General features: G+C 40.0%; 1 protein-coding gene across 7 annotated transcripts in view; it reads left to right on the forward strand.

The window, feature by feature from the left end:
• The window catches only part of LOC122549307 (transcriptional activator GLI3-like), a 396,212-nt gene that overhangs the window by 313,008 nt on the left and 56,949 nt on the right, over positions 1–26,255 (forward strand). For all 7 annotated transcript variants that reach the window (XM_043688905.1, XM_043688906.1, XM_043688908.1 and 4 more), the window contains 2 exons: positions 6,715–6,864; positions 15,034–15,235. In XM_043688905.1, coding sequence (XP_043544840.1) covers positions 6,715–6,864; positions 15,034–15,235 — 352 coding nt within the window. The remainder of the gene's footprint in view (positions 1–6,714; positions 6,865–15,033; positions 15,236–26,255) is intronic.

Here is a 26,255-nt window from a genome sequence, read left to right on the forward strand (position 1 = left end):
TTCATGTATGCCTGGACTCTGTGTACCGTCACCCACTGCCCTCGAAGTTGCTGCAATGGAGGTAGAGACTGTCACACATCTCCTGCTGGGGTGTGCTTTTGCAAAGGAAGTCTGGAGAAAGAAGCAATGTTTTTTATCGAGATTCGTCCAGAGCAGCTCTTCCCTGGGATGTACACCGAGACAAACATTGACTGTGCCTGGAGGACCATCAACTCAGTGAAAGATGCTCTTTGGTCTGCCTGAAACTTGCTGGGCTTCCAGAGCAAGGAGTTAACTTTAACAAGAGTGTTGCAGACTGGCATGTTCAAAGGTCCAGGACTACGTGCTGAGGGACACACTAAAGCTTGGGGCTGTAGGGAAAGAGCACCGATTAATTTAAATGGGGGTCCGTTCAGTTATCAGACCCCCTCAAATATACGTAAGCATACTCTTGTGTAAATAAGAAATTCTGTTGGTTTGTTTGTTGGATAGAGTCAAACTCCAATGTTTGTTTGTTTCTCACTACGCTACTGTACAGAACGAAACTGCTTCAGTGACTGTATGTAAATAAAATATATTTTATGAATAAAGTATATTTTTGAAATAAAAATAAGGGAGGAGTGTACATGGAGTATCACCATGAAGCAGACTGGAAGGAATGTGTAACAGTCAGAATCGTTGTGAAGGGGACTGGGAGAAGTGTGCAGCAGTCAGTATCACTGTGACGTGGATTGGGACAGCATTCCTGAGTAGGACTTCAGTCACGAGTAAGGTTAAGACTTTTCTAGTCTACACTCTGACTCAACAGTCAAAGTGAAACTAACTTAGGATGACAAGCAGCAGCAGAGCTTTGCAAGATCCAGACTGAGCTCAGGTCAAGCAACAGGAATTGAAACAATTCTCCAGAGGCAAGTATCCCATCACCAAGTGACTGTTTATTTACACGTGGAGAGTAGTCTCCACTAATTCAGCTCCCTCTTAGAGTGAACAGAACTTCTGACAGTCCTATTTATACTTTTTTTTTCTTTCCTCCTCCATACTACCGCCTGACAGCAGCTTATTTTTCCCCAGCACCCATGTTGTGTGTGTGCAGGTATCGGACACAGTGAAAACCAACAAGTGGGCAATCTTAATTTATATTCCATCACCAGGAAGAGAGGAAACACGCGAGTGGCCAGTGACAAGCAGGGCCCTTCTCAGAGGGCAATGCTAAGTGATCAAACAGTGAAGGCGAGGGCAGGGATTAAATCAAAATAGAGTTGATAGGGAAACAGCCCTGTTTTTTTTTTTCTTTTTTATTCCCCCCACCCCCACACTACCGCCTAACTGCGGTAGTGCTTAATTTTTCCCTAGCACCCATGTTGTGTGTGTGCAGGTGTGAGACACAGTGAGAGACACAAGGTGCACAAATCTTTATACAAATTTCCACCACCAGGAAGAAAGGAAATGCCCGATTGGCCAGTGACAAGCAGTGCCTTTCACATCAAAGGGCAACGCTAAGTGATCAAACAGTGAAGGCGAGGGCAGGGATTAAATCAAAATAGAGTTGGAGGGGAAACAGCCCTGTTTATTTTTTCTTTTTTTTCCTTTTGTTTTAAACCCCCACACTACCACCTAACTGCGGTAGTGCTTATTTTTTACAGCCCTGTTTATATCTGTCAGCCAGCGCTTCCTGATTGGACTAGGTTAACAGCCCCAATCAGGGAACTCATATTCTGTGAGGTCCACCTGGCTGACCTCATTACAATCACTACAGGAGCCCTGCCAAAATTGGAAAGGCTAACAGCTGATCAGCACAAAGCAATGAGCTCATTGCTAAGTAGTTGGTAAGTTGGTTTTGTGCACTTTAAAGCTTTGCTAAGCAAAAGTAAGAGATCTTGCTTCCTTTCAAAAAAAGCCTTAATTAATTTTCTACTTGACTGGGTTTTGAAGCTTGAGTATTGAATAGTGGCAGAGTAGTGCATCCACAAATCTGTGACTTATGTTGATTGCATGCTTTTAGCAGTTACTTCATAAATGAAGGAAGTACAGTCAAGGAAGGAATGAGTACCCAGCAGTGACAAGAAGGGAGGCAGGCAGGTAATCAGGAAAGTTTATCACTTGAGAACAGGAAATAGACGGTTAGAGTAGATCCTTGGGACACTAGGCCCGTTTCTGGGGAAGTTGGGATCTTTACAAGTCCAATGGGTTGTACCTAAGCCAAAATGGGACCAACATCCTTCTGTTTGAGGGGGAAGTGAGGGCTGCAGATGTTGGAGATCAGAGTCGAAGAGTGTGGAGCTGGAAAAGCACAGCCAGTCAGGTAGCATCTGAGGAGCAGGAGCCATTCCTGATGAAGGGCAAATGCCTGAAACATCAATTTCCTCTGCTCGTCGGATGCTACTTGATCAGCTGTGCTTTTCCAGCACCACGCTCTTTGGCTCTGTTTGAGGGGACATGAGAAAGTGGTTTGGTAGTGCTGCTCCTGGACATTTAAGCTAACTTAGCAGGGAATGGGATACAGCGTTAAAGTACAATGATCCACAGACAATTGTAGAAAGAAAACATCACATCAGTCTAGACAAATGGGAGGCTAGAAGAACACAGCAAGCCAGGCAGCATCAGAAGTGGAGAAGTTGACAATTCGAGTTGTGACCCTTCATCAGGATCTGTCTCTAACCACGTTAGTGTGGCAGGCACAGCATGTGAAGTAAAGATAAGGAGGATGACAAGGTTAGATGGCATTTATTTTAATACAAGGTATCTTGTAGGTAAGGCAGATGAGTCGAGTCATTTAGTCATATGTCTTTTCGCCCAACCTGTCCATGCTGTCCAGTTTTCACAATTAAACTAATCCTATTTGCCTGTGTTTGATTCATATCTCTCCATACCTGTCTCATCCATGTACCTGACAAATGCTTCTTAAATTACGAAATTGTATTCCCCTCCACCACTTCATCTGGCAGTCCCTTCCAGACACTCAACATCATTTGTGTGAAAAAGTTGCCCCTCCGGATCCTTTTGTATCTCTCTCCTTTCACGTTAAACCTATGCCCTCCAGTTTTAGACTCCCCTACCATGGGAAAAAGCTGTTGGCTATCTACCTTACCTACGCCTCTCATGATTTTATAGATCTCTATAAGGTCACTCCCTCAGTCTCCTACATTCCAAAGGAAAAAAGTCCCAACCTATCCAACCTCTCCTTATAACTCAATCCTTCCAGTCCAGTAGCATCTTTGAGGTGCTGAATAACATATGGGTTTATGACTTCATTGGTATTGTGGGCTTTTTGGTTGAAGGAGGGTCGGGACAGACAGCTCAAATACCATGCTGTGGAATCTTCAGGCGAGAAAGGGTTGGGTGTAAAACAGGAAATGGTGTCCCAATATTTATCAAGGAATCAATTACTGCAATAAGGAGGGATGACATATTAGAAGGCTTTGTGACTGAGACTAAATGGGAATCATATTGTTGGGAGTATTAGACCTCAAACAGTCAGGAAGAGATAGAAGAGCAGATAAGGAGACAAATTTCAGAACATAGGAGCAAATTACTACAGAAGATGGAACATTTACTGAAAACAACAAATGCTGGAGATCACAGTGGATCAGGCAGCATCCACGGAAAGAGAGCAAGCTAACGTTTCGAGTCTAGATGATGATGAAGAGTCATTGAGACTCAAAACGTTAGCTTGCTCTCTCTCCATGGATACTGCCCGACTTGCTTTAATCTGCAGCATTTGTTGTTTTCAGATAAATTTCAGAGAAGTGTAAAAATAATGGAGTAATAATAGGAGGCTTCAACTTGCCCAATACTAACTGGATAGACAAAGTGTAAAAGACAGAAAGAGGTTGGAGTTCTTAAAATGTACCCAAGAGAACTCTATAAACCAGAATGCAGAAAATCCAAGAAGACATGGGTCATGCTGGACCTAATTTTAGGGAACGATGTTGGGCAATTGGTAGAAATGTCAACGAGGCAGCATTTCACAGACGATGACCATAACTCAGTCAGGTTTAAGTTAGAATAGAATAGAAAATTTAGAATAGAAAAGGTTAGTCATGGAAAAGGATAAATGTGGGTTAGAAATAAGGTTTGAATTGGGAGAGGGTATATTTTGATATGATGTGAGCATCTGGCCAAAGATGACTAGGAGCAGCTACTTGTCAAAAAAATCTACAGTGGAATAAGTGACAGTCTTTCAAAAAAGAAATAGCGCAAGTGTGTGGTCATCATGTCCCTGTAGAGGTGAAGGATGAGACCAAAAGGTCCAGAGAACTCCAAATATCTATCTATGTACAGGATTTGATAAGGAGAAAAAGTGAAGCTTATGGTAGATATCAAGAGTTCAGAACACCAGAAGCCTGAGATGTGCTGAGAAAGGGAAAGGGGCGACTTAAGAAAGAAATTAGGAAAGAGAAAAAGGGACATGGAAAACACTGACAAGTAAAATAATATATTTATGAAATGTCTGCATGTTCCTTTAAAGGTAAGAGGATAATTAAGGAAAGAATAGGGCCTATTAGGATCCTAAGTGGCAAACTGAGAATGGAGCTGGAAGTCATAGAAAGGAATAGACAAGAACAACGTAAGAGTAGAAATCAGAGATGAGGCCTAAGATATACTTGATTAATTTACAATTGAGGTGGAGGAGGTTAAAGGAATTTTAGTAGATATAAAATTGGATAAGTCACAAAACCCAGAGGTTGCATGGGAGGCAAGATATTCAGGGCCTTGACATTAATTTTCACATTTTCTGTGGACATAGGAAAGGCACCAGTGGACTGGAGGACGGCTAATGTGGTACCATTTTTCTAGTGAGGTAGGAATTAACCAGGGAAATAAAGGCTAATGAGTTTAACACAGCGATCCAAAAGCTATTGCAAAAGATTCTGAGAAATAAAATTAACCTTCACGTGGAGAAGCACGATAAAATCAGGGATAGTCAGTATGGTTTTTTCTGACAGGTTTGATTGGGTTTTTCAAGGAAGTGATTAGATATGTGGATAAGGAAAGTGTAGCAGATATAGTCTACATAAACTTTGGTGAGGGTTTGACAATGTCTTGCAAGGGAGACTGGTCAAGATGGATCGAATTGGATCCAAAGTTGGCTAAGTGGTGTCAGGTAAAGCGTGATGTTCCAAGGTTGATTTTTGTGATCAGAAGCCTGTGTCCAGTAAAGTACTGTAGGGTACAGTGCTCTGTCTCTTGCTGTTTGTAGTGTACATCAATTATCTAGTCTTGAATATAGGTTTGATCAGTAGGTTTGCAGATGATACAAAAGATGGTGATAGAGGCCGAATAGCAAGGAAGAAAGCTTTAGATTACAAAACAATATGGATGTGCTCAACAGATTGGCAGAACAATAGATGGAATTTAATCATGAAAAGTGTGAGGTAATGCATTTTGGGAACACTAACAATGTAAGAGAGTATGTGGAGAATGGTAGGACACCTTGGAAATACAGAGGATCAGAGGGACCTTTGTGTGAATGTGCAGAGAATTTTAAAGATAGCAGGAGAGACAGATAAGGTGATTAAGAAAGGCATTCAATACAAGAGCATGGAGGTTCTGATAGAGCCGTATAAGCCATTGGTTAGGCCTCAGCTGGAGTACTGGGTCAGTTCTGGTCACCACCCTATAGGAAGGATGCGATTGCAGAGGAGATTCACCAGGAAGTTGCTTGGACTGGATAGTTTCAGCAATGAAGAGAAACTGGTTAGCCCGGGATTGTTTCCATAGAGCAGAGAAGGCTGAAGGGGAATCTGATTGAGGTGTGCAAAATTCTGAGGGGCAAGACAGGATGGAAGGGAGAACATTTCCCCTTAGTAAAGCAGTCAGTAAACAATGGATGTATATTTAAGCTAAAGGGCAGGAGGTTTAGACAGGTTTAAGGAAGAAGTCTTCACCCAAAGGGTGATGGGTATCTGGAGTTCAGTGCCTGAAAGCAATGTCATTGATTCTGATGGTCATTCTCCTAAAAGCCTATCTACCAGTGCCTCAAGGTCAGTGAAATGGAGTGCTGCTTTAGAAGGTCTTTTAGAATTGTGCAGCAGCACACTGTGAATGGTGGTTCCTGGATTGTAATGTTTGATCTAATTCTCAGCTGGGATTTAAATCCTGGAAGATCCTGACAGCAGTGAATGCATATGCCACCATTGAGTGTAAGGTAGCGTGAAATTGATACCATTGATAATGAGGTGGGCAGAGGAAAATTACGTGAGAACTTGCGAGTTCACGGAGAGAAACCCTCTATGAATCTCCCTGAAATTGACAATTAGGCAATTGTTTTGTGAAATTTAACACTACACATCAAGGAAGATGCATTCACTGAAATCTTACAACATTTTGACAAATTTTCGGAATTGTCTTAATTAGTTGTGAGGGATGAACAGGTTTGTAAATGTTAACATGCCTCAAGAGTACAGGTGATACTTTATATATAAAGGGAGGATTTTGTCTCTGCTATTTGCAGTGAAATAGGAAATGTCTATAGAGAGTGCATTTACAAATAATTACGAACAGTGCACACAGGAAAAGCTCCCTTTTAAGTATTCAGAATCCTGATTATCATCACGTAGAACGTCCCAAATCAACAGAGAGACCTGACAAATACTAACTTAAACTGGCAGGTTTCCAGATCAGTCTCTGTGAAGAGTGCATCTGAAGTTATTTCAAAGAATGCAATTTGTTCTCAGCTACAGGGGCCTCACTGATCAACCTTGGTGATGATTTAAAGTCTATTTGCTTTTACAGTACCACATACTGGAGTCAGCCCAGCAGAATATTACCACCACCAGATGGCTCTGTTGGCTGGCCATCGTAGTCCGTACGGTGACATTCTTCCTCCAGCTGGCACAGCTGCTGCGGGTGCTCTTCACATGGAATATCTGCACACAATGGAGGGTACGTAACAACTGAGAATAAGTTATACGTGGAAAATTCACCATGTAAAACTTCTCATGCAATTTATTTTAAGAAATCTAGAAACATCTCAATCACCACAACATGTAAAAACAACTCACCATATGCTCTTGCATAGGCTCTGTCACAGATATCAGGAGTTTGAAGTAATTGGCATTAATACAGGTTGGTCTTTTTTGGTGTTGAGTGATCGCAAAGTGATATTTAACTACTGACTAGCTGTTTCTAGGTCGAGGAGGGTAAAGAGCTCAATTTTTCTTACCGAAGTGACACCCATCATTATGGATTGATGAGTCAAGGTCTTATTCTTTTTTTTCTCAGCAGAGCTATGGAAAAGAATTCCTGGCTCCCCAGTAAAGAAGCTGGAACTTGGGAACAGAAATTCTCCCTGCACCATTCTCATGCATTTCCTGTGGAGCTCAATATAGCAAAGCTGACTAAGTTTTCCAGTCATTTGGGAATTGAGGCATGACATTAGAGAGAAAGATCAAGAAAAGCCAGAGAAGCTATCTTGCACTATATTGAGTATTCCTTAGCTGTGAGGAGTTGGCATGTTAAATATATTTATGCAGCATGCTGTGAAATGATAAGATGTTGGATTTTATCATCTCAATTTTCCACATGGATTTTTTTATTCCTCATTCTCAGGCCATGAAATGAGCTAAACTAAAACCAAAATCTGTACATGCTGGAGATCTGAAACAAAAATAGAAATCGCTGATAAAACTCAACTGGTCTGGCAATATCTGTGGGGAGAAAGCAGAGTTAAAATTTTGAGTCCGGTAACTATCCTTCTGAACTGATAGCAGCTTGGATAATTTGGTATTTATGCTGAAGACAATGTTAGATGGGAGTTCGGGAGCAGAAGTCTGTGGAGAGGGAGGGGGATAAGAAAGGGATTAAGCAGACAAAGCAGTTATTGATAGTAGGCCAGGACAGAAGAGAATAAGTGATAATGAGAGCTGACAGTGGGAGAGAATGGGTAGGCTGTTCTGAAAGCAGCCCAAATCATGACAGGACTAGGTTGGGGGAGTGAGTAAGAAAAAGTGTGAGGAAGGAATCAGGTTCTAAAGTTATTGAACTTGATGTTGAGTCCCAGAGACGACAGGGTTTCCAAGCAGAAAATGAGATGTTGTTCTTCAAACTTGCGCTGAGGCTCACCGGAACACTGCAGCCGGCCTGCGATGGAACTGTTGGCCAGGGAACATGGTGGTGTGTTGAAGTGGCAGGCACCTAGAAGCTCGAATCATTTTTACAGACAGAAGGTAGTGTTCTACAAAGCATCCACCCAGTGTAGAGCAGATGACTTTGTGAGCAGTGAATAGTATAGATGAGATTGAGTGAAGTGCAGATAAATTACTTCTTCACCTGGATGGTATGCCTGGAGCCTTGCATACTGAGGAGGGAGAAAGTAAATGGGTAGGTGTTACACCTTCTGTAATTGCATTGGAAGGTGCCGAGAGAGTGTGGGGAAGTCTTAGAAATGGGAGGAGGAATGGATCAAGGTATCCTGGAGGGAATGGTCCCTGTAAAATGCTGACAAACTAGAGGAAAGGAGCTTGAAGAACTGCATCTAATTTTCTGCTTGGAGATCCTATAGCTTCTACGAGTCAACTTCAAGTTCAATAACATTAGACACTGATTCTGTGCTTCCATGTTTTTATCCACAGGCACACACCCTGGTACTGTCAGGCCATGGGTTGTTTTCAGCACAGCCTACCTATTCTCACCCACTCTTAGTCCTATTATCACATGTAATGGGTTGCTGTCAACACCGTTAACCCATTGTCTCCTACTGTCAGCTGTCATTAGCATCTATTCAGCTTCTCTTCTGACCAGATTTACTATCAATAAAACTCTCTACTGCCAACCCCTCAAATATCTCTCATGGCATATATCTCTCTCTGGCCGTCATTTCCACCTGTCTGCTCACCTCTCCACCCATCCAACCCCCAATCACATCACCACTTGTTCTTTGCTGCTATCAGTTCTAATAAATTGTCACCAGACACAATACATTAACTCTACTTTCTTTCCAAAGATGCTGCTAGACCTGCTGAGTTTCTTCAGCAATTTCTGATTATATTGCAAAGTGAGTTCCTTCAGTGAAGGGAGGCTGTATAAGCCAATACACCAATGCATTCCCAGTGGACAGCTGATGTGTTGAATTATAACTGAAAATTGGCAATTGTATACAGCAATTTGGGGAAAAGAATTCTAACAATTTGAATGCATTTTTATTTTGTTGACATGAGTAAAGAGGAAATGAACATTTTAAATATCTGTTTTATTCTTGACATTACTCAGTGTTTGGAGAACCCAACTGAAAGCAGTTTGTGGCGGGCAAGATCATATTTACTTATTACGCATAAGCAGTTTGAAAGTTACTGTTGTCCCAATGCACTGTTGAATTCAAAGTAAATTCTGTGGCAGAGTTCACAAAAATTAAACTCAAGTTTGCTGATCCCATCATTATGCCTGGAGCCTATTAAATATACATTTTCCAAAGAGGAAAAACTGGGTTTTAGGTGCAATCATGTGGAAATAGCTGCCATGTGTGAGATGACCAGTTTAAATGTTGCAGGGTAATAAAAAATTAGTATTAACTTTTCATACGCGCAGAACTATTATGAGATCAATTGCTTCTAAATAAACTCAGAGAACCTTTTTATGATACAAGTATAACAAATTCAGCATTTAAATTGGATTTTGTTTTAATGTTAGGACAAATGAGCATGGTGGTATCATGCAGCTAAGTTATTTTGCAGTGTAAATAGAAGATTAAAAGAAGACCGCATTATTGGAAGGTCACTTCATCTCACCTTCTTCAAGTTGGTGACAGTGTGTTTAGTCAGTGCTTCCTTCATACCTGAACAATGTGAATTTGCTTTGTTTTAAAAATAAAGCAATTAAAACAATCTCCATTCCAGTCAGTGTCAAACCTCAATCTAGATTAGGTGAGGATGTACTGCTTTATCATTCATCTCAATATGATTCTATTCTGCTGCAGACTGATAATAAAATCCCAAAACTGAAACTAAATTATTTGTCCATTAAAATGTCTGCTGATATACTTGCCACAACTTTTAAAAAATAATTTATTTTCAACTTTAGTAATATAAAACTGATATTTAGATATTAACAATTTTTAACTGCAATGATTTTCTTTCTGCACAATGAATGCATTTGATATAAATTGACTTAATATCCAGTCATCTAATTTAAAAATATTAAGTGAATTATCCGAGTTATCAATATTGCCAAATATGTTACATACAAAACATGCAAATTAGGTGCAGGAGAAGGCCATTCAGTCCCTTTGAGTTTCCTCTGCCATTTAATAAGTTCTTATTACAGCATCGACCCCATTTTGTATGTACCCTGATACCTCTGAGCTCCTTTTCAGTTAGGAATCTATCTCCCTTTCCCTTAAAAATATTCAATGACCCTGCCTTCATCACTTCCACATACTCATGACCTTCTGACACAAAAAAGTCCGTGTTAAATGGGAACTGTTTCATTTCCAAACTGTGTCCCAACTGCACTAGTCTCTGCCACTAGGACTTGCATCCTTTCAGCATCCATCCTTTCAGTCATTTATGCATTCCTTTAAACTCAGGCCAATGTTTAATCATAAGGTATCAGTACAATGAACCTTCTCTGAATTGCTTCTAAAGCATTTACACTGTCCCTTAAATAAGGATATGAAAACTGTACAGAGTACTCCAGATGTGATCTTACCGCTACCTTTATTCCTATTTTTACAATCCATCCCTATTGCAATAAGTAACAACTTTCCATCTGCATTGCTGTTCATTTGCAGTACCTAATTCTAAACTTTTATAATTCACATACCAAGACATCCTCTATTAGTTCCGTTAAAATTACTTAGAATTGCAAAATTTCAAACAGGCACTGGAGTTGGAAATGACTGCCATCAGGAAACTGTGTAATATTAAGTCAGATATAATCTTAAAGTTGTGAGAAAATAATATGAATGCATTGTCCTCTGCTAGAGATGTTGAAAAGTTGAGAGTTACTAATTACTGTGACCTGTTGAGTGGGAAATTGACATCCTTTCAAGTGGAAGAGAAGCTGAAGACCAATGAGCTGCAAACTTATTTATAATCCTCAATACAGAAAGTGGGATGGATAGACATATGAATTCATGCTAGGTTGAGGCAAAAGCATTACCTTCTCTAAATATAGAAGAAGTGAAACCGCAACAAGTCCTAGAGTATATTCTGGCTTGGGCTGATAGGTGACAAGTAAAATTTGTGCCAAATGCCAGCCAATGACCATCTCCAACAAGAGAGAATCGAACCATCACCCCTTGACATTCAATCGTATTACCATCACTGGACTGGACTAGCTATATGGCTACAAAGTAGGTCAGAGACTGCAAGTGACTCACCTTTTGTCTCCCCAAAGTCTATTCATCATCTAAAAGGCACAAGTCCGGAATGATGGAATTCTCCCCATTTGCCTAGATGAGTGCAGCTCCAACGACACTCAAGAATCTTTACACCACACAGCACAATGAAGTCTGCTTGATTGGGACCACACCACAGATTTTCACTTCCTCCACTACTCATTCTCAGTATTAGTAATTACTGTCTACAAGATGCACTGCAGAAATTCACCAAGCTGCTTTAGACAACACCTTCTAAACCCACTTCCACCTAGAAAACAAGTACAGCAAATACATGGTAATACCACCCCTTACAAGTTCCTCACCAAGCTGCATCCTGACTTGGAAATATATTGCTGTTTTTTCTCCCTCATTGGGTCAAAATCCTGGAATTTCCTTCCTCATAGCATTGTGAAGTCGACATATACCCAATGGCTTGCATTAGTTCAAGAAGGCAGCTCAACACCACCTTCTCAAGGGCAATTAATTGACCGAATTAAAAAAAAGTGCAATACAGAAAAAAGGTTTTCCATTTGTGTAGGAGCTTTCATGTTGCCAGGGTCTCCAAAGTGTTTTACAGACAGTGAAGTGCTTTTGAAGTTTTGTCACTATCATTATGTAGGAAATGTGGCAACCAGATGGTTCACAGCAAGTTCTCTCAAATAGCAATTAAATAAATTGCCAGATCATTTGCTTTAGGTGTTGGTTGAAGTTGGCCAAGACACCAGAGAACTAGTCTCTTCTCTAAGTGGGATATCTTCCACTTGAGGGAGAAGACAGGACCTTAACTTAAAATATGAAAAAAATGGCACCTCTAATTTTGTACCACTGAGATCAGACCAGATTATATGATCAGTTATCTGGAATAGAACTTGAAGCCACCATCTTCTGGCTGAAAAGTACAAATGCTATCAATTGAACCACAGGCCAACACTTTTTCTAACCTTGCAATCTACTCCACAAAAGCTGCTCCAGTTACTTTGCTTAGTATGATAACTCCAAATAATTCTCTAGCTGTTTTGTTTACTTTATTCCAACAATAAATGCATATTTTAGGCAATATTTATTAAAAGCATGTGAAGCTGTTCTGATCCCTCACGTCAGAGGGAGTCTTTTTCTCTTTTCCTGTCCTTCCTTCTGCTTTCTAAACAACAAAACATTTGCATAACTTGGATAATGGTGAAATTCAGAGGACTAATTTTATATGGATTTCTATAATTCAAAAATGGGCCATTTGATCCAGCTGTTTTATTCTGGTGCTCATACTCCAGATTGCTCTTCTCCCACCCTATTCCATCCATCCACCCTTCAATATATCCTTCTATTGCTTTCTCCCTCATGTATGTATCTGGCTTTCCCTTGATGGTGTTTATACTAATCATCATAAGCACTTAATGTGGTAGCAATTTGTACATTCTCACCACTCATTGAAGCACAATGTACACCTTCATGTGCAATAACTAAGATCAGACTTCTCTTCTGAGATCGTTATCCCTATTATGGGGATTGACATCATGTAATACAGTTTATGTATGAAAAATTATTTTCTGTCAGTGAGTGAAATCTATAACCTTGATTGATAACAATGGATGGTTCATGAGCTGACTGATAGCGCTCATCTCTTTTAGTTTCTTCAGAGGTTTTCAGCCAGTTTGAGCTTTGTATCAGGCATATTGGTGATATTAAGGTGCTTGATTCATTCCTGCTTCTGCTTTTCTTGATGGCGTTTTGAAACGTTTGATTAAGAAGACTTGCACTGGCATTTGTGATTGTACATTTATTTGTAGTCTGTAAAATCCTTTATGATTTTTACATTTAGAATTGAAAATGATTCACAAACATTGTTTTAATTATAATAGAGCAGATAGAATGAAATAAAATAATTACCAAAATTTTATTTTAAGAAATGGTGAATTTGATTTTTAATAAGCTTCAATGATGGATGTATATATAACAATGAAATCTCTAAACCAACATTTATAACAGATACAACTTAGTAAAAAAAGATTCATCATGGATAATGAATGAAAAGTATTCTTTATAATCATTCAAAACTAGATATTTTGCTCTTAAAATGGAATTATAATCTTAGGGAATAAAGTGTCATTGTCTACATTTTCCAGTTTATAAACTAGAATACTGAAAGTCTGCTTAATTAAAGTGAGAAGACAAATCAATGGAATTTCACCCATTCATAAATTAATGGGTAGAACTTTATTAATATTATCCCAAAAATACTTTAATCATTTCATTTGTTCAAATTTATGCTTAGGTCTGAATAATGTTTTCTTTAAATGTGCTTGGCCAGTTTTTTTCAGTGCAAACTCCTAATTTTTTTGCATAGCTACTTGTGCAGTATTTATAACAAACCAAACCCTGCACAGTATGTTTCAGGCAGCTGCTCAACAGTGCACCCACAAGGTTGGTTCACAACATTAGTTTTGAGTGTAATATGCAATTTTTGGACAGTTTCTTATCAATAAGTACAATTAATTTTGTCTTCAATGGGATGCTATCCCTCAGTACTATATGAATGAAATAGATACTATCAAGTTAGAATTGTGAGCTAAGGTAGAAATATATGTTTATAACTATTACAATCATGAAGAGATTTATAGTTAGTGACACACTAAAGCTTTAGTTTTGCCTAGCCATTTAATTGACATATGTCTTTTGGTCTTATTTATACAAGCACAAGACAGAGCTTTGGCATGTTTTTATTAAAGGAATTACACTTATCTGCTTTATTTGACCCCATTTCCCATTCCCATTCATCCTTTTGCCTATATAAAACTTTCTTTAGTGACCTATGTTGGCATTGGTCAGTCTTACTTATCCTCAGTATTTTAGTCCCACTAGTGTTCAAGGATGTAGATATAGAAACCACTTGATTTTCTCTAATCATTTAATGTTAAGTTTGCAAAAAAAGAAAGGTTAAACTCCAATGATATCACCACCTGTTCTTTGTCTCTTGCCTTCACATTTTACAGGCAAGACTAGAAAACTGGAACCGGAATGTATCAGCTTCACTTACATCTAAATTAATACATAAAAAAGATTTCCATCCAAGTATGTATGACTGCAATTTAGCATACAAATCTGCACTTGCCTAATATATGGGAAATGTTGGCCCTTAAATGATTGTTGTAAACAGTAAATGTGTCACAGTTATTATTCCGGTTGCATGGAATACTCTTAACAAGTGTAAAAATAATTGTTATTGCCTTGAAAAGAGTTTTTCAACATAACTTCCATCTTGAGCACCAGCCAATGGTCCCTGCAAACTTAATTCCAACTTGAAATTTCTCAACTTTTATTTTCTATTCCGTCAGCTTTTGTTCTGAAGGTTTCCTTACGCCTGGTGCGGGTCTGAACCACTGTCTCGCTGCTTGTGGTGAATTAATGATGTGAATGTCTAAGCAGCCGTCAGATTCATAAATCACTGGAAATGAGCGGGGCAATACATAGAAGCCTTTTCTTTTTGTTTAGCAATTTATCATTTTGCTTGCACATTAATAAACAGAGCTCCCCTGAGGTAAGGCAGTGGAAGATAAATTCTTCTTCCTAATTTTCCTCAATTGCAGCCAGTAGATCACAGGTGAGAAGTAAGCTACTTATCAGGGAAAGTCATTTTTTTGAGCTTCCTTCTACATATTCGTTGGGCATGATGAATAAATAGGCAGTTTGAACATGAAATACGACATGATACTCTGCTCTAATTCTCTTCTTTAATGCAACAGGATCTCGATTCTCCAGTCCACGATTGTCAACCAGGCCAAGCCGAAAGCGATCATTGTCCATATCCCCATTGTCTGATCCCAACTTTGACCTACAGACTATGATCAGAACTTCTCCAAACTCTTTGGTCACCATACTCAATAACTCCCGTAGCAGTTCCTCTACCAGTGGCTCCTATGGTCATTTAGCTGCTGGTGCAATAAGGTAAGAAGAATTTGCTCTTCCTCAGTGTTCATCAGATGTGTTACTTCAGCTATATAAGGAATACAGGTTTATGGTTTGCAACTTGTTTAATCTACTTATATTCAATGCTTTTTTTAAACCCTGTATTACTATAATGCTACTTTGTCCTGTCTAATGTTCCTAATTCTGTTAAAGCTTTTCAAAATACCGTGGCATTAAAGGAAAGGGTATGCCTTCTGTATTGTATGTGTTAAAGGCTATAACCATCTTTATGTTCCAGAGCTAAAATCTCTTTTCATAGAGGGAAATAATGTTTCTGTTAAGGAAATACACATCCCCTAAAATAGTTTTCAAATTTCACTGCACTTTGGATTCTGCCTTTTTTCCCTTGTCCTCAGTTTTTGTTTTGTTGAACAAACTTAGTCCAAGATCATAATGAATTATCTGTCCAACCCAGAAATCAGACTCAGTAAGAGGTGCCTGCAAAAGATTCCCATTCTGTTTCACCTATTCAGCTTACACATGAACGAAATGCTTGTTGCCTTATTGTGGATGTCAGTAAGTCAATGTGCCTTACTCATTTCTTCCATGGTTAAGACTTTATTGAAGGAACAAGGTTTCGGTTTAAACAGCAGTATTTAATTAAAGCCAGGATTGACCAAACCTAACTAGGAAGGGAGAAACAGTGCCACAGCAATTCACTGGGGCTTTACTAAGTGGAAAACTATCACCTGCTGCAATGGTGTTTGCTTTGATCGTGCTTTACTTTCCTCCTGATGATCAGAAAAATGTAAATGATTCTGTGCTGCTGACCTTTCTTCATGTTTTGACATTTGTGAATTACTCTGATTGCATGAATATATTGTGTTACAGAACAAAGTGAAGCTCCTTTATGAAGACTGCAGGTTGAAGTCTGTTGTTGAATGTGGTGTCTGTTGACTCTCTGTAAAGCTCACAGCACAGCCAGGAATAGCTCAAGTTTCCAGCGTCCCAAAGGGATAGCAAGTACTTCAGCTGCAATAGGAAAAAGAAGGCAGCAAGTGCCAGCATTTTTTTGCAGTTTGAGAGAAGACAATTTCAGTAAATTTTTTTTTGCTTGATTTGTTTTGAAACAAGTCTGTTTGAGAAACACCACTGCATAATTGACGTATAGCTGTTTTACAGAAAGTTAGATGTTTCTGATGAATGCTAAGACATATTGTTGTCTTGTGTTCTCATCACAATTGTTTTCATTCCACTGATTTTGATGTTAATTGAATAGAAGAATTTATTGGGTGTGGAATATAAGTGAATCTGAAATCAGAATCTGAAACACCATCGCTGATCCCAAGACTGGTTTAATTTAATTACTTGAGGGCAAATCATATGACCTCTTCAATATCAGTGTTGTTCTTTACTGTTGTAAATTACTTGACCGATGAATGCTTTCTATACTATAAACAGTAGCCAAATTATCTTAAGGTAAAATTCAGAGATCGCAATGAAGTTTGCAGTTCAGCAGATCAGAGTTATAACAATATGCAGAACTAGTGGCTAACATCCAGACCTACTGTACAGTACATACTTGTCTGTAGGTGATCAGATCAATCTATGTGTAAAAGTACAAAATCTGATGGTGCAGATTAGGTTGTGCTATTTGTATCACAGTCATGTATGTAAAATAAGTAAATTAACTCTTGGATAACATAATCATCAGAAATATATTGCTGTGTCACATGGTCAATGTCTCTATTAGTCTATTAGATAATTGAAGAGGAGAGAGTTGAGTCACTTTGTCCTTTGATGAATAGGTAGCATATGGAAAAATAAATTGGACAAACTGCCAGAGAGCTCAGTGAACATGAAATTTACCATTAGAAGTATGCTCAAGAACAAATTTTGAGTCTGATATGCATCTTCTGATTAATACCCTATCAATCATACACTCTGTCTGCCACAGCCTTAGTGCATTGCAATAATTCATGACTATATACACACACACACAAAGTAATATGGTTTTTGAGGAGACTGGTTTCATACATTTTCATGAAAATTAGATTTTTGTTGTTTTATCATTAGCTTGCTCCCTAGTCTCTTCTGTGGGTCACAAACCTCCTTTGTGAATTGTTTCCCACTCACATTTCCACAGCGCACTCCTGCATCTTCAAGACTGGGCTGACCTGCTGTAAAGGTAACCTGGAGTAAAGTACATTTGCTCCATCATTGACATTAATAATGCCCCTTCCTTCAATTAGTATATCATACTAATTGTGCTTGTCCTTCTTGCCCACTTCATGCTCATATTTGTTGTCTCTATTTTCGAGACAACATTTGCTGAGCATCCACCCTTCTTCCCAGAAAGGTTTTGCATCCACAGTTACTGCTGCTTCCTACAAGAGCATAGTCATGATATTCACTTAACAAAACAATGTCTCGCAAGTTATGTTTGAAACAAATAAAAGAAGTTCTGCAATTAACGTTGGCATTTCTACACCTATAGGTTTACAGAGTCACATCCCTCCATGATCTTTGATGCCCTTCTCCCTGTTAAAAAGATTAAACTGTCTCTTATCCAAGTCATTCTTTCTGATATATCCTCCATTTTTGCTTATCTTAATTTTAAGGGACACAGATTTGAATGTCTCTGGAGGGTAACTGGTTAAATATTCATTTCCAGATTTGGCTGGAACACAATAAATTATCTGTTGGTCTACCACTGAAGCCTTTCTTTTCCCTCCCGTTTTGCCTCTAAATGTAAATGCAAGAAGCTCATTGACATTTTATTACAAAGACTCAGACTCTCCATTTAGATTCCTCAATGAAGTCCCTCCCTTTCCCAAGCCCACCCCAAAACACAGTTTCCACACATAAGCCAACAAAGCCCAGCTCTACCTCACATGTGCCTTTTTTGGCTGCTCTACTCTCCCTGAGTTAGAAAATGTTTGCCTGACGTCAGTACTGGATGAACAGAAAGTTGCTCCATCATAACAGTTGAAAGACAGAAGCCAATGCCTTCAATTCCCATCATAAGCTTCTTCCCAAATTATTGATGTTACCCCTTCTTTTGGCAAATATCTGAGGCTGAGCCAGATTGTTTGTTTGTAAACCTAATGCCATATTTCACCCTAAGATGAGTTTCTGACCACAAATCTGTGTAATCATTAAGACCACCTATTTCCACACTTACAACATCACCCTCTCCCCCTTACCCTTGCTTATCTTTGGCTGACACTCTTGTCCGTGCCTTGTTTATCAGCACATTCTAGGTAGAGTTCCCTAGTTTTTCTCTCCATAATTTGAAACATCCAAAACTCTGCTGCCTCTATCTCAATTCCTAACAATTTCTGCTGAGCTACTTCATCTGTGCTTACTGACTTACATTGGCTCTTGGTTAAACAACACCTCAATTTTAAAATTCTTATCCTTGTTTGTGAATCTGTCTGTGACCTCACCCATTCCTACCTCTGTGATTTCCTCCAGCCTTACAGAACAAGGAGTTGAATCTTGCCAGTTTGTTTTGTCTATGTGCAAGTTGTACTGAGTATTTTCGAGGGATTTTCAGCGTGAGGTGAACCGGGATTTCTCACTGTATCTTATCAAACTCGCCTCATTAACTACTTAAACCGGTTCATGATGTCCCTCATATCCATCTCCATCTTTATCTTACCATGCACAATTTCCATAATGACTCACCATTGATTAGATATCTGCTGAACAACTAGCATCCCTTGGGACCCGTGTCACATTGAAAAGTTTGCATGTACCCAGACGAGCGCTGGCATTCTGAAGCTGCCCTACTTGATGGGCAGATTCTGAAGGGGAAGATAGTACCTTGATTCTCCAATATGGATCTGGAGGATCTTGTGATGGGAGTGCTACAAAGGATGGGCGCCCTCTTCCCGAAGGACTGGCAGAGGAAGCCACACCACCAAACTCTGGCAGGCTGGTCTAAGATTAACCCGCGTCTGTACCGTCTCAATGATACCCAGTGCCATAACAAAGTCAGTGACCTTCTCTACCAATATAAGTGCTGCATCCTCTCTGCTATCTCACACTCTGTATCTCTTTTACGGCACCAGCCTCCAACCGAAGCTCATCATTTCCTCCTGCTGCTCTCACTCTTGTCTGCAATATCTTCCCTCACCTGCTGTTAACACACACATAGCCAAGAGACCTCCTGGACCTCTGAGGATGAGAGAATGGAGGACTTGGAGGAAGTATCAATAAGAGACTGACACCTTGATGGAACGTCATGCCTACAATGTTTGGAAGGACAATCTGGTGAGCACCTCACTGTGATAATTTGTAGCTTGGCTGATGGAGAAATACCTCAGGCCATTAGCACCCGCAGGACTGTCTAAGACCAGACACCCATGTCCCCTAGCAGGAGAGGACTCTGTGATGTCAGCAATTAGGTACTTTGTCCACGTGCATAAGGAAGAACAGAACAAGCAGGCAGGAAGTGGAACACAATGTCCTTCATTGCACAAAGGCTGCAGCAGTGCACCAACTCGTGCAATCATGTGTCTGCCTCGACGGACAGGTTGGCAGCTGCCATGGAGAGCCACATTCAGATCCCTCAGGGTCTGCTGAAGTGGTACACATACCTGTACTCTATCAACCCAGCCACTGGTTCTCAGGGGATGGTATTTTAAAACTCACATTTGTTGAAATCTCTCTGGTTTGGCTCTACATCTGTTTGAATATCTGTGCAGATCTGAATGTAATACCTAGCTTAATATCTTGCATGATGCCTAACTTCAAGTCCACATAGGATGTACCCTCCATCAGGGTCTTTGTTGAGAGCCAGCTGAATGCGAGAACAAGATAAACAAGACATTTAAAGAGCCAGGGGTACTGGTGACACCATTGCCTCTTGTCTTACAACATTCCCTATCCTACCCTGGCCTCTGTCCAAATGACCTGGTGCAAATGACTGCTCATCAATGACTGGAGCATAGGGGTGTGCAGCATACAAGGAGCTAATACATTTGCATTGCCAGGTGTTAGGGTCACACAGGCCTGTGTCCTGTCCAGTGCATGGGACTTTGTGTGATATTCTTGCCCTCTATATGAGCTCAGATTGGTGGATCCTACAGACCCCTCCCTCATGGGTCAAGATATCTGCCATCTCTGGATGTGGTTTCAACCAGTTCCTTTCCCTTTGGGTAATTTAGATTTCCAGCATGATGGAAGGCAATAGTGAGCGCTGTTTGATCAATGACTTCCAGCATCTGTCTTTTATGCCTTGCTGAGGATAGTATCCCTACCCCTGAACCAAAAGACCTGGTTCAAGTCCCACCTGTTCTAGAGATGTGTCATAACATCTCTGAACAGGTTGGTTAGAAAAATAGGTCAATAAAAATAAGATAGTTTTTATGGTTATGTGTTTGAGGTACTAAAGAGGAGAAGTACTAACTATTGCCAATCAGAAATAAGTTAAAGATCCGTCAAATTTCAGCTTAAGAAAAATAAGCCAAAGTTATAAAAGTTCAAATATTATTAATTGTAGTGCTATAGTCTTTAAATAAAGTTTGATTTTAAACTCTAGTGTATTTACATTTTTAATGAAATTATTTCAGTTGGTGCACACATTTGTAATTATTTAGTAAGGTTTTATTTGAGTAATAACTTTTAGATCAGACAGAGTCCGGTAACTGAATACACAGCAGGTAGGAATAGAGTTGCTATGTTGTATACTCTTAACTGATTTTGACAACTAATATAAGCATCATATTGACTGCCGAATAGTCTTAATATGATTTCCTGTGTACTAACAATGGTCTGAGAGTACAATCGAGTAATGAAGTGATGACAGGTATTAGCATGTGTAATGTGTTTTAATAGACATTTAATGACATTTAATTCAAGGAGGGAGAAGAGCCTTCCCAATGGAATAGTCTGTCATTGAAACTCATTGATCACCAATTTAGGCAGTTTCATAGTGGAGAGGTTAATCCATCAATTCCTTTAACTAAACAAGTGTGATGGAAATTCTGTAGGTGACACTCAGTATGGTCTGAGCTTTCTGTCTTCAGAAGTGAATGAGTGATATGACAACCATGAAGCTTACAACAGATTTAAATGATTGATTTTTTTTCTCTGTTTGTAATAAGATCTAGAGACATATGGAAAGACTTAGTTCATGCCAGGATTGAAATGTACTGCATTAAATGGCAAATGAAATATGAATATATGTACAAAAGTGTACTTCACTGACATTAAATCAAGTGAATTTAGCCCTGCAGTTGCTAAGCTCTTGCAGAGTGGGAATTTGACAAATATCCTAATTAACCTATAGTAAATGCTGTAACCTTGGCAATATTTTTAATGGGAAGAAGGCTTAATTGTACTGCATTTTTGATAGGTAATTTCCATGATCATAAAATGAAGCTTCAAGTTTTAGTTAAGATTTGATTTCTCCCACCCATATGCACCACACACAAGTATGTGCATGCCTGCTCATTGATGGCTTAGATCTGGATGGCTGATGAATTCAAAATGTTTCATGTGGTTCATAAGATGACTCCCACTGTGGTGCAGTAAACTGCGCTCATGTGGTTGTAGTAACTCTGCATTAGTACAGTGGATCAGAATAGGTTATTTCCAAGAATTCCCCAGTTCCCGATCTCTAGTACGATTGGATAAAATTTAAAAAACTTCCAGTTAATTTTTTTTCTTTTCACAGTTTTGTTGTATCCTCTTAGCTGCAACTCCTTTAAGAGAGTGATAGAGTTCCATGACTAGAATCAAAGTTTTTCTGAGATTTCACCACAAGACACATGGGTATGATGTGTCATTCAGTATCTCTCACATAGATCTTCTACTTATGTTCACTTTAAGAAACAGAAATTTAATTTGGACAGATTTAGTAAGAATCCCCAATGGTCCAATATGTCTTTTACATTCACTGGTAACAATTTTAACATCCAATGATAGTGAGATTGTGTTAAGTGAAAAAATATAGTTTGATGGGTGGCACGGTAGCACAGTGGTTAGTACTGCTGCCTCACAGCACTAGAGACCCAGGTTCAATGCTCGCCTCAGGCGACTCTCTGTGTGGAGTTTGCACATTCTCCCTGTGACTGCGTGGGTTTCCTCCGGGTGCTCCGGTTTCCTCCCACAATCCAAAAATGTGCAGGTTAGTTGGATTGGCCATGCTAAATTGCTCATAGTGTTAAGTGAAGGGGTAAATTTTTAGATTAGATTAGATTACTTACAGTGTGGAAACAGGCCCTTCGGCCCAACAAGTCCACACCGACCCGCCAAAGCGCAACCCACCCATACCCCTACATTTACCCCTTACCTAACACTACGGGCAATTTAGCATGGCCAATTCACCTGACCTGCACATCTTTGGACTGTGGGAGGAAACCGGAGCACCCGGAGGAAACCCACGCAGACACTGGGAGAACGTGCAAACTCCACACAGTCAGTCGCCTGAGGCGGGAATTGAACCCGGGTCTCAGGCGCTGTGAGGCAGCAGTGCTAACCACTGGAGGGGAATGGGTCTGGGTGGGTTGTGTTTCAGCGGGTCGGTGTGGACTTGTTGGGCCGAAGGGCCTGTTTCCACACTGTAAGTAATCTAAAGAAACTACAAACATGATTTCAATTTCTGATTTTTATGGCGGTGTTATTGTGGTGGGAGATCTCCCTGTTTGCAAAAAGCTTCATTTAAACATTTAAATCAGCTAGTATGCCTAATTTTTCATCTCTGTTCCGAGCTTAACACACAGCAGCTGGGATTATTGGGTCACAAAAAAAACTAGAAAATAATAAGAAGTTGGGAACGACAGGATGGAATAGGTCAAATAAATAAATCTTTCCAGCACTGCTTGTGGGCCACGAGAAGCTGGAATACATCCCCCCAGAATGAGAGCACCACCTCCCACATTTTGATCCCTCTCTGATGTCCTCTTCCAGGAAATTTATTCCAGGAAATTTATTCCATCACTCACCAAAGCCTGGATATGTATTGCATCTGACAAAAATATGAAAGAAAACTTGTATTAACTCCAGGAAGTTCTTAGTTCAGATAACCATTCAGACTCTTTCAGTTAATTTGATTTTGTTGTTCTGACTTTGACTCCTCCTCCTCCTCAGGTAATTTTATTAAATGAACTTCAGCAAAAAATTCTATTCCTGCCAACATTTAAGTTTTGATATTGATGCTAGAGTCATACAACTCCAGGTTTTGACGCAGATTCCTTTCTGTCATTGCACCTTCACTTTAGTGTCATGTACATGATGTAATTTAAAAGATAACACAAGGTATTATTTTGCTGTTGTTTGAAGACTAGCTGCAGTACCATCAGGAATCTGATTTGATATAGTGTGTGAATTATCTGTCCCGACTAGATTATCATGCACTACAGAGCTGGGAGTATTGTGTTTCACAAGAAATATAGCTTGGAAGGAGTGGAACTAATGTATGAATTTGAACTTGCCAATAACCAAAGCTGCCCAGTCATTAACAATTTCTTTATCCGACAAATTATTATTCTGGAAAATGAACTTCACGAATACATTCTATGTTTTCATCAATCTTCCCACTTAGTTATAGAACATAGAACATTACAGCGCAGTACAGGCCCTTCAGCCCTCCATAAGACCATAAGACATAGGAGTGGAAGTAAGGCCATTCGGCCCATCGAGTCCACTCCGCCATTCAATCATGGCTGATGCGCATTTCAGCTCCACTTACCAGCGTTCTCCCCGTAGCCCTTAATTCCTCTAGACAACAAGAATCTATGAATCTCGGCCTTGAAGACATTTAGCGTCCCGGCTTCCACTGCACTCCGTGGCAATGAATTCCACAGGCCCACCACTCTCTGGCTGAAAAAATGTCTCCGCATTTCTGTTCTGAAATGACCCCCTCTAATTCTAAAGCTGTGCCCAAGGATTCTAGAATCCCCACCTAACAGAAACAAAAACCCAGCATCCACCCTTTTCAAGCCATGCATTCTATTGTAAGTTTGTATTGGATGTCCCCTCAATGTTCTAAACTCTAATGAATACAATCTCAGGATCCTCATCAGTTCATCATATGTTAGGCCTAGCATTTCAGGGGTCATCCGTTTGAATCTCCACTGGACATGCTCCAGTGCCAGTATGTCCTTCCTGAGGAGTGGGGACCAAATCTGGACACAGTACTCCAAATGGGGCCTAACCAGAGCTTTATAAAGTCTTAGTAGTACATCTCTGCTGTTATATTCCAACCCTCTTGAGATAAGAGACAACACTGCATTCGCTTTCTTAATCACGGACTCAACCTGCATGTTTACCTTTAGAGAATCCTCGACTAGCACTCCCAGATCCCTTTGTGCTTTGGCTTTATTAATTTTCTCACCAAGACCTCGCACTTGCTCATGTTAAATTCCATCAGCCATTTCCTGGACCACTCTCCCAAACTGTCTAGATCCTTCTGTAGCCTCCCCACTTCCTCAGCACTACCTGCCTGTCCACCTAACTTCGTATCATCGGCAAACTTCGCGAGAATGCCCCCGGTTCCCTCATCCAAATCGTTAATATATAATGCGAACAGCTGTGGCCCCAGCACCGAACCCTGCGGGACACCGCTCGTCACCGGCTGCCATTCTGAAAAAAAACCTTTTATCCCAACTCTCTGCCTTCTGTTAGACAGCCAATCCTCAATCCACCCCAGCAGCTCACCTCGAACACCATGGGCCCTCACCTTGCTCAGCAGCCTCCCGTGTGGCACCTTATCAAAGGCCTTTTGAAAGTCTAGATAGACCACATCCACTGGGTTTCCCTGGTCTAACCTACTTGTTACCTCTTCAAAAAATTCCAACAGGTTTGTCAGGCATGACCTCCCTTTACTAAATCCATGTTGACTTGTTCTAATCAGACTCTGCTCTTCCAAGAATTTAGAAACCTCATCCTTAATGATGGATTCTAGAATTTTACCAACAACCGAGGTTAAGCTGATTGGCCTATAATTTTCCATCTCTTGCCTTGATCCTTTCTTGAACAAGGGGGTTACAACAACCATCTTCCAATCATCCGGGACCTTTCCTGACTCCAGTAACTCTTGAAAGATCTCAACCAATGCCTCTGCTATTTCCTCAGCCACCTCTCTCAGAACTCTAGGGTGTATCCCATCGGGGCCAGGAGATTTATCAATTTTAAGACTTTTTAACTTTTCTAGCACTATCTCTTTCGTAACATCAGTCAAGTTTGCAGAATGAGGCCATTTGGCAACTGTATCAACAGAAACAGACTGAACAGCTGGTCAAATCCTGTAACTCCCTTTTTCATGACTTTCTGGCTGTGCCCGCACTAGATGGACTGAGGCAGCTCAAGAAGGAAACTCATATTACTTTCTCAAGGGGAATTCAAAATTGTGCCTCAAATGCTGGCCTTGCCAATGATGCTAATATCCCACAAAAGAAATAACTCATGCAAAAGTTATGTTAATGGACTAGTAATCTTGAGATCTGGACAAGTTAAATTCAGATATTTAAATTAATCTACAATACAAAAAAAAAACTAACATTTATAGTGATGACCACAATGTTAGCTTTTAATAGTCCGATCTGATCCATTAAAATCTTTTCAGGAAGGAACTCAGCTACTTCTATAGAATCTGATTTTGATGAGTCTCCAGACCGAAAATTTGCTCAAACTTAAGAATGCAGTGATTGCAATGAGGTCAGCCTGGTAGATCTCACAGAATATGAGTTTGATGCTGGGGTTATTAACCTGGTCCAACCTGACCTTGCTATGATACTCCACTTAGTGGACGGATCCCATTTTCCCTTTCGTTGGTCCCTGGAGGGTTTCTTATATTTAGGCATTTTTATTACCCCAGTATTTGGTCAGTTATACAAGGCTAGCTTTGTGCATTTACTGGAAAGGATAAGGCAGGACTTCCAGCGATGGGGAGACCTTCCAATTTCCTGGCTGGGTAGAATAGCACGAATTAAAATGAATGTCCTGCCCCGTCTCCTATACCCTATGAGAATGTTTCCGGTGATGCTGCCGAGGCTGGCACTACGTAAATTATATGGCTGGTTGGGTTCCTTTATCTGGAATCATAGAC

Source organism: Chiloscyllium plagiosum, chromosome 4, assembly GCF_004010195.1.
Source record: "Chiloscyllium plagiosum isolate BGI_BamShark_2017 chromosome 4, ASM401019v2, whole genome shotgun sequence".
Lineage (NCBI taxonomy): Eukaryota > Metazoa > Chordata > Chondrichthyes > Orectolobiformes > Hemiscylliidae > Chiloscyllium > Chiloscyllium plagiosum.